The sequence below is a fragment of the Siphateles boraxobius genome, unplaced genomic scaffold (assembly GCF_051911475.1).
Source record: "Siphateles boraxobius isolate OS27281-9 unplaced genomic scaffold, OSU_SipBor_1 47, whole genome shotgun sequence".
Taxonomy (NCBI): domain Eukaryota; kingdom Metazoa; phylum Chordata; class Actinopteri; order Cypriniformes; family Leuciscidae; genus Siphateles; species Siphateles boraxobius.
This window is the reverse complement of record NW_027509108.1, coordinates 3,313,946-3,324,039: the sequence shown is the minus strand read 5'-3', so window position 1 is coordinate 3,324,039 and position 10,094 is coordinate 3,313,946. Positions and strand designations below refer to the sequence as shown.

Here is a 10,094-nt window from a genome sequence, read left to right as displayed (position 1 = left end):
TGAAATGGGTGCATGTTTGTAAGTCCAAGTTTATAGAGTCACCAGGTTAACCTGTGACAAGCATAATAATATTATAAACTCCTGTGGTGAAGGCAGTAAACTTTCCTATTTTTCAGAAGCACTTCTAATCTGTGTAGACTTGCATTTGTGGTATATCTTATATGTTTCCCAAATTGCACTCATGCATGAAAACGTGTTATTGAACTTTACATATATTTGAATGATTATCTTAATAGGCCATGATGAATTATGAATTTTATAAAACCCAATATGTCTATAGTTAATTGAATCCTAATTAATATCCTTGTGCCGATAAATGTCCCTGTACTCCAGACACTTTTATTTTTCACTTTGTTTTGAACATAAGATTGAATTTCAAATTGTAATAATACAGTTTTGTTGTAAACCTGTTGTTTGTTTATTATAAGTATTATTACTCTTTTTAGATTGAATGTGCAAAGGCTGGTATCACTGGGATTGCATGAGCAAACCCAACTTTAATTTGTTTGCATGGGATTCCAAGATCCTGTTTAAAGTGTGTTAATGTGTGTGCTTAAGTAAAAGTGTTTTTGCTAACTATGTCATATATGTCATGGCTTTTTCTTGTGTGTGAATAAAACTTCAACAGAGTTAGTTCAAAAGAGTTTCAATAGAGATACTAAGCGCGGCAGGTTAGAGCGTTTTGGATTGCATAAAAAAATAAAGAGATGAACAAATACATGGCGAATGAAGTGGTAGACAGCAGAAGAGGGGATTGGGATGATTTTTGATGAAACTTGGGAGGCGGATGGCCGTTACTCTTTCACGCTTCTTAGCATGTGGATGTGTGTGTGCCTATGTACGCATGCATTTGTATATGTGTGCGTGTATGAGTGTATGAAAAGAAGGTGTCCTGAAAACTATGCAACCCAGTGCCACAAAAAAGACTTATAAATACTTAAAGTATACATGTATTATAGTTCATTTTTTAGCTTTAAAGTGTTGGTTTCTCTCGTTCGTGATTTTTTTGTTTTTTTTCTATATAAAAATCAGTAAATTTGATTCTCGTTTTTTTTATTTTTGTTTATTTAAATTCTATTTACAAACTCACCACACACAGTATTGGCCAATAACTGTAATTTGTTAACCTTGCACATGAAGATAGCACATTGTTTTAGAATTTTACAGTAAAAAAAAACTAAATATGTGAAAAACAGCTATTTTAGCTTCAGGTTCTAAAGGGTTAACCGTTCGCCGGTTTCCACCTCCTTCTTCCCACAACAACGTGTTTGCTACATAGGAACAAAATTAAAGTCTGTGCCCCTCACAGACAACTACCAACGTAAAATCCTGGCCTGGTCCTCTCTCATCCTTCACTGTCATCGCTCCTCAGTGAGAGATAAGAGACCGCTCATCACCAATCACTCCACCGGCCTCACGCCGTTCTCTCACGGCCCTCTGCCTCAACGCAACCAAATACAGAAACACACTGCAAATACTCACACTTCAAACAAATACAGCAACACACTGCAAATACTCACACTTCAACCAAATACAGAAACACACTGCAAATACTCACAACGCAACCAAATACAGAAACACACTGCAAATACTCACAATGCAACCAAATACAGAAACACACTGCAAATACTCACAATGCAACCGAATACAGCAACACACTGCAAATACTCACACTTCAACCAAATACAGAAACACACTGCAAATACTCACAACGCAACCAAATACAGAAACACACTGCAAATACTCACAATGCAACCAAATACAGAAACACACTGCAAATACTCACAACGCAACCAAATACAGAAACACACTGCAAATACTCACAATGCAACCAAATACAGAAACACACTGCAAATACTCACCACACAACAAAATACAGAAATGCATTGCAAATACTTACAATTCAACCAAATACAGAAATTCCTGTATTTGGTTGCATTATGAGTATTTGCAGCAAGTGTTGTCAAACAATAATGAAGACGTTTTCTTAATTTTATGGTGGTTTTTTTTTCTATTTGCATGCGTTTTTCTTCAGTTATAGCGTGTTGAGCTCTCTCGGCCACCGTAATATTGGCCAATTTGATACGCACTTCAAAACAGAAGGTTGAATGTAACTATTTATTTAATGTGTTGTTTAAAAAGGAATAAAGATAAAACCCTTTAATAAACTGCTGTATATTATTGCACATGATTTACTTACGTGCTTTTAAGTATTTCAATAAAGCAACAACTCGCAGTGGAAAACTCATTTATTAATAAACACAATCCATTACTTTCTACACAATCATATTTCTCACAAATTTTAAAAATGTGATTACTGTTGGTGAGATTGCTCATATAGTATAGCTTGTAAACACTGAATGTAAGGACTGTTTAGTATCTGTTGAGTAAGAGTGAGGAGAGTTTCTTCTTGAGAAGACTTGAAGTGCTACTGAAGAGACAGATTCTCATATTCAGAAGAGCCCGACTTGTGAACAGCAGGTCTGGGATGGACAGACTGTGTGAAAGACTCATTGATTATTATCTGACTGCTGAATGCACAAACTCTTTTGCACGTGTAGTTTTTGATATTCCTCTTACTGTGAGTGTGTCGTAGAGGTCAGATGATCTGGACTTGAGGTCAAGAGCTGTATATGAACCTGCACTGGGATCGTCGTTCTACAGGGAAACAGAGAGAAGGAATTTACAGCACGAAAAAGAAGAAGAGATTTTAAACAGTGTGAGTTTATGTCTCAATCAGAGTTTGTCAGTTTGTTACGAGATGTTCGAGCAGTTTGATAATTTCCCAACATATGATGTAATCTGACTTGATCACAAGTTGGACGAGCCATTAAAAAAAGCAACATCTCTAAATATACAAAAAAGGTTTTTTATTATTATTTTAATGATATTATTCTTAGATTATTTGATTATCTCATCTCATTTATAGCATATCTTCTGTTTATCCTTTTCTTCTGACTGTCAAAAACACAAACAAGTAATTTAATTGTTTCATATACAATTTATAACCAAATAACTTTATGAAATAGTTTGAAAACATAATTATGCACACTTTATTGATAGATTTCTTATTTACATTAAAAATAATATTAATACTATGATAATGATGATGAATAATCCTCCAGATGCCGCTGTGATCACAATCACATTTCTACCAGCAACATGATGAACTGAAAGAGGAAGATCATCATGATTAACTCTCCAAACTGATGAATGATGTGAAGATACAGGAGTGTGTTAATAAAAGCTTCACCTGTGACAGTTACAGCGTCTGATCTCTGAGATCCATGTTGATTGTGAGCCTGACAGTAGAAGCGTCCACTCTGTAGTGCACTGAAACTCTGTCCAGATCCAACAGCTGAGGTTTCATTCTCCTTAAACCAGCTGAAGTTCAGAGCAGGAGGGTTTGAGTCACTGATGCACTTCAGAGTCACTGAATCTCCCTCCACTATTACACCAGATCCATTTATCAACACTGAGACGCTCCTGGGAGGATCTAAAACAGAGAAACATTGATATCATGTCAGGAGCCATATCACCCTGTAGCTCAAGACTGGTTGCCCAATGAAGGTAAGCAGGGTTGAGCCTGGTCAGTACCTGGATAGGAGACTCCTGGGAAAAATAGGTTGCTGCTGGAAGAGGTGTTAGTGAGACCAGTAGGGGGCGCTGCTCACCCTGGGGTCTGTGTGGGTCCTAACACCCTAGTATAGTGACGGGGACACTATACTGCCAAAGAGCACCGTCCTTTGGATGAGACGTTAAACCGAGGTCCTGACTCTCTGTGGTCATAAAAAATCCCATGGCACTTCTCGTAGAGAGTAGGGGTGTAACCCCGGTGTCCTGGCCAAATGCCCCCCAATGAACTGGCTCTATCTCTCTCTCTCGTCTCCACCTATAGCTGGTGTGTGCTGAGCGCACTAGTGCCCTTGTACTGTGGCTGACGTCGCATCATCCAAGTGGATGCTGCACACTGGTGTTGGTTGAGGAGAGATCCCCATGTATGATTGTAAAGCGATTTGGGTGTACAGTAGTACATATGGAAGCGCTATATAAATGCCTCATTCATTCATTCATTCATCCATCATTAAAGGTCCCATATTGTACACCTTTCTCAAGTTTTATTTTAGGTTTTGATGTCCTTAAGAATATATATTTGCGGTATAGTCAAGTCAAGTCACCTTAATTTATAACAATATAGATTGTTTCAAAGCAGCTTTACAGTGATGATAAGAAATTAAAGTAACAGATGATTGATTCACTTAAGTCGCAATTTTCATTAGTTATTAACTTAGGGGCCGCTAACACGACACTGTTCAAACAGAAAACCCTTAATGCGATCCGGCCGCTCATTTGCACAAAACAGTGCCTGGAGGCTCGAGAATGCAAACCATGCAAAGAATGCAGGTTCCAAGGTACAAGCCTTGAAAAAGGTATACTACATAATTTATACTACAGATTTTTTTATCACTTCCGCGTAGCCACGTTAACCCGAATTATCCCGACAACGTTTTATCAGTACAGAGGAAAAGGGAAGGAGGCCTTCACAAGGCAGAGACTAGTGGGACTTCAGGACTGCGTTGTCGTCGTGTCCAGGCGCAGTTCCTTCATCAGATCCGGATACTAGAAACTAAAAAATGCAGTATTCTCACAACTATGTTCCTTTTTAGTAAGAAATGATATCTGTGAGAATTTTCAATCAGGATTTAGACCGTATCACAGTACTGAGACAGCTCTCATCAGAGTCACGACGGCTCGTGAAAAGGCACAGCTAATTTATGCAGGCTGTGTGCATGTGTCTGTGGATTGCTGTTTTGAAACTTATAAGGTAGTTACATCGCCCCTAGACCTCTGTTATCATGAAAAAAGCCATGATATTTCAATTTTGACAATATGGGACCTTTAAGTTCATCACAGTAAAGCTGCCATCACAGACAAAGTTTAGTGGATTTAATGTCACATTTACCGAACCATCATTAACTCACACATTATGTTTAAAGTCACAGGATCAGAGTATTTCTCTCCATGTTCATTGATGGACTTGCACTTGTATTCTCCACTGTCATCAGAGCTGATCTTTGAGATGCTGTAGATTCTTCCAGATCCTACAATCGTTCCTCCTTTAAACCAGCTGATTTCTGCAGGAGGGTTTGAGTCACTGATGCAGTTCAGAGTCACTGAATCTCCCTCCACTATTACACCAGATGGACTGATGGACACTGAGACGCTCACTATAGATATTAGAAAATTATAAATTTAGATGTGATCAATGTGCTGTTCAGTCCAACACACTTACTCTCACACACACACACACACACACACACACACACACACACACACACACACACACACACACACACACACACACACACACACACACACACACACACACATATAATAATATGAAGCTACGGACTCATTTCCATGTACATTTCTGCAATAAATTTGTGTCTCTTCACTTACTCTCTTTAATCTCTGAATATTCATCAGGCAAAGTCAAAGGCTTCTCCACAGCACACCAGTATTTTCCTGCATCCTCTGTTCTCAGATCAGTGATGGTGACGGTGAAAACTCTGTCCGTCGTGTCGTCAGTCAGAGAGAATCTCTCGTCTTTAGCTGGAGATCCTGATTTAACCATGATGTATTTATATCCTCCTTAGTTACACTCCTCTTTACAAAAATTCTTTGCATTTGTTTCATATCCAGACTCATATGAGCATCTGATCTCAACTCTCTGTCCTCTGTATCCAGTAACTGTCTGTGAAGCTCCGACAACAACAGCTGAAAACACACATATCATATAGAGCTGTTATGTGTGAGAAAGAGACATAAGCAGGCCAGAATAATAACTTACAAATATCATCCATATGAGTCTGATGATCATGTGATAAAGAGGAAGAACAAGAGAAGATGTCAAACTCTGTGTAAAAGAGCTGAGAGTCTCAAACTCACCTGTACAGATGCTGGAAAACAGCAGCAGGACGTCCAACATGATGAAATATGACAAGCGTTTCCCTTCAATAAAAGAACACATTCTGTGTGACAAACGTTACTGTCGTTCTCTTCCGTACTGAGAGAATAATGTGGCATCAGCAACTGAAATATACATTTCCTTCCCCTTCTGTATCTCTGACCACATCTAGCTCTACAGGACATCAGTAATGATTCACCAAAGTTTATTAAATATATAATCAGTGTTTTACTCTGTGAGGAAGGGATGATCCACTTCATTATAAGAGGGAAGGAGTATCTGTGACATTTACACAGTGGGCCTGTTTACACCTGGTCACTTCATGCGTTTTTACTGACCTGATTTATCAAAACGATTCCATTTACACCGGGTCACATAAATGTGTTTTCACAAAGCAGATATAAATCCGATTTTTCAATTCCCACGTTATATGCAGATTTCGATATCAAGTTAAGCGTCTGTGACTTACTTTCACTTTGATTTGCGATAGTTTGCACGTTGGTTTGATAATTAGATGCTCGTCTGCAGTGATGCTTGTTCTTGTAGCGCCGTCATATCTGGCTATAACATGACATATTGTCTATTACACGTATCACACATTTTATTTTTTTAGCAATTTTGGGAGGAGTAAAATTGTGGCTTCCATAACCAGATGCATTTACACTTGTCCAGTTTGGCCAGGAATGCGGCCCAGACCTCCTCCTGAAGTGGCTTTATCAATCGGATTCAAATCCGTCTCGAATGTGTTTCGGATGCGTTTCTGGTCTTAACATGATCGGATAGATATCCTATCACAGAAAACGCAGGTGTAAACAAGTGTAAACAACCCCAGAATGTAAAATACACAGAGTGTTTTACACATTATTCCAGTGAACAAATCAGCTTCTAGGTCTTATTAAAGGGATAGTTCACCCAAAAATGAAAATTCTGTCAGTATTTACTCTCCCTCATGTTGTTCCAACCCCGTAAGACCTTCGTTCATCTTCGGAACACGAATTATGATATTTTTGATGAAATCTGAGAGCTGGATCACTCCTCCATAGGCTTCTTGAGGGATTGAAACTTGTTCCCCGAAAAGTTATTACAGACATCGTTAAAATAGTCCAAGTGACTACAGTGGCTCAATCTTAAGTTTATCAAACGACGAGAATATTTTTGCGCGCAAAAAAACAAAAATAACGACTTTATTTCAACTATTCATGTCCTTCTCTGTGGACCCCTTTAAATAGAAATGATGAGATCAAACTAAAATATGGTGGTCATATTTTTGTTGACCTTGTTATGTGTTAAATGAAGGCATACTCATGTAACATACACTGAATAAATGGCATTATTTTAAACATGTTTATCCTGTACTTTAGTTACAGTACAATTTCTCACATATCAGTTCTCATCCTGGGTAACACTTTATTTCGATAGTCCACTTTAGACATTCAACTAACTATAAGTAACTATAAGTAGAGTATTAGTAGACTGTCTGCTTAATATCTCCTAACACTTTATTTTGTTGGTCCCCCAACAGATATTCTACTGACTATAAGTAACTTAGTAACGACAAGTCAACTTGTTCTCCTAACCTGAACCCCAACGCCTAACCCTAACCTAACAGTCTACTGACAGTCTACTACAGTCTACTAATACTCTAATGATAGTTAGTTGACATGTAGTTGCAAAGTTACTTTTAGTTAGTAGAATGTGGTAACACTTATACACTTAATACGGGTGCACTAATATGCATTAATTCATGTTTAACTAATGCACAGATACTCATGAGTTAATGTATGACTCATGAAGAACTAAACCATTAATTAATGATTACTGCATCAGCAACTAATAAAGAGTCTATATGATTAATAGATTAAGTAATACATGAATTGATATTAATTCAATGTGTCATTGTGTATTAATTCCTTAATAACATATTTTATTAACTAATAGTGTAAATTAATGTGTTAATTACCACATTAGTCAAAGCTATGCACTTCAACTACCAGTTGTCTTCTTTAACTAATCATTAGCTAATGATTTGCAAAGGTATCATTATGTTATGACTTTACTGGTTGAGGCACATCATTATTAACTAGTCATTTAGTAATTGTAGTAATGTACACATGAATTTGCACTAATAATGAAGTAATTAATCATGTATTAATGTGTACCTGTATTATCTGGAAGTTGAAATACAAGGCTTTGGCTCATTATGGTAATTAACATATTAATTAACACTATTAGTTAAAAAAATGAGTTATTAGGGAAATAATTCACAATTACATATTTAATTAATAACAATTCATGTATGAACTAATATATTAACCATACAGACTCTTAATTAGTTCCTAATGTGGTAATCATTAATGAATAGCTTAGATAATCATTAGTTACACATTAATTCAGTATTATCTGTGCATTAGCTAAGCATGAATTAATGCTTATTAGTGCACCCGTATTGTAAAGTGTTACCGAATGTCTAAAGTGACTATCGAAATAAAGTGTAACCTCATCCTGTGTTTATTGTCATAAGAAAGAAGAGTTTTACTCTTTGTAAGCCAGCCGGAAAAACCCAAAAACCCAATTAGATTTTCCCGTAGGCTTCCGGATTATTGCAAAAGTTTAAGCATGTTTCGTACATCAAGATCATTTTCACAAATGAACACAACTTTTATAAATTGTGAAAAGCCTAAATGCAGTTGCCAGAAGTAAAAAGCTAAAGGTAGGCTATAAACAAACTACACCAAAGTCACATGACTTCAACATCATTAAACTTCCGAAAACTCTTTCCGTTTTTTTCTAGAAAACATTTTCTCAGAACATTTGAGTTAGAATAGTTTATAAGAGCTCAATTATAACAAGCATAACGATGCTGTAAAACGTTTACATGTTCGGCTAATGACGTTTAATCTCCTCGACACATTTAGACACTTGTTAGCAACCGCCTTTTTCAAGACACATAATAGCTTCAAAAAATCACGTGTGGGGAAATACTGATATATTTTATGTCATAGAATAAAATGTACAAGTGTCTTGTGCTTGTGTTCTCCACAGACATTATTTCAGCCATTTAACCAAAAGCCCTATTGACTTCGGGACGATGAAACCGGAAGTGCTAAAATGTAAATGAGGAGTTTCGGCACAGCGCCACCTAGTGTTGACGAATAATGGAAAACTCATATTTTCGCCTGTAACGTCAGAATAGTTTGACCTTCAATAGTTTAATATCAAGCTGAATGATACCCAACTTTCCAATATCGGTTTTGTAATAACATGCTGTATTTTATGAACGCAATAGGATATTATTACGAAACTTGGTTTGTGTGATCAGCACCATGTCCTGAAGGAGCCTGACAGATATAAAAGAGCTGTGTAGTGTTAAAACTACTTCCTTTTGCACTTAAACTCATAAAATCATGGTGTTGCTCTGTTTCTCCCTGACATGCTTCCTTAGACACTAATTTTGCCTCTTTTGTGTATTGCCTCATAATCGCTGCTTGATGCTATATTTTACTAGACTGGGTAAACCCAGCCCGATCTGCCGGAGATTTGATTTCGCCCAGGCTGGAAACCTGTACATTCTTCTATCCTGCTTCCGTTACACATTTGCGAGTACCAATCACAAACTGGCTTATCCACCTGACGCGCTATTGGCAGGTTTAATCCAATCCAATTCCTTTTAACCTCTCGATGATGCTCAATGGCCTCTTTCGTTTAGCAAACTAAATCATTCGAGTGGGTGTAAATACCACTAACTTTCATGGGTTTTGTGTTGTGCACAACCTACAAAAATCGCTCTATGACATTTCTGCTTCTGGAAACCCCTGATCAATGTACAAACCAACACGTTTGTTGAAACGTTGCCTGCAGTTTTTGCTGCAAAATACGTCACCCGGATCGTTGGTCTGATTGGTTGAAGGACTATACAATTGCGTACAGAGTCATTTGAATTATGCTTTCCTGTAGCTCGAACAGTAGAGTGTTGATGCTTGCAACGCTAAGGTCATAGGTTCGATTCCCAGGGAAATCGAACCTATGACGATCCCAACTTGAAATGCAATGTAAGTTGCTTTGGATAAAAGCGTCTGCCAAATGTTAAATGCCTGTTGATTTCGCCTCTTGTTTAGCAGAAAATACA

The 10,094-nt window shown here is 37.3% G+C and overlaps 1 protein-coding gene across 1 annotated transcript in view; it reads right to left on the bottom strand.

Annotated features, from left to right (window-relative positions):
• Positions 1–2,909: 2,909 nt before the first annotated feature.
• The window catches only part of LOC143710510 (B-cell receptor CD22-like), a 773,497-nt gene continuing 766,312 nt past the window's right edge, over positions 2,910–10,094 (bottom strand). Inside the window, exons 10-13 of the mRNA XM_077201451.1 lie at positions 4,983–5,228; positions 3,254–3,496; positions 3,077–3,170; positions 2,910–2,958 (exon numbers count right to left, since the gene is read on the bottom strand). Of these exons, the coding sequence (XP_077057566.1) occupies positions 2,910–2,958; positions 3,077–3,170; positions 3,254–3,496; positions 4,983–5,228 (632 nt within the window). The remainder of the gene's footprint in view (positions 2,959–3,076; positions 3,171–3,253; positions 3,497–4,982; positions 5,229–10,094) is intronic.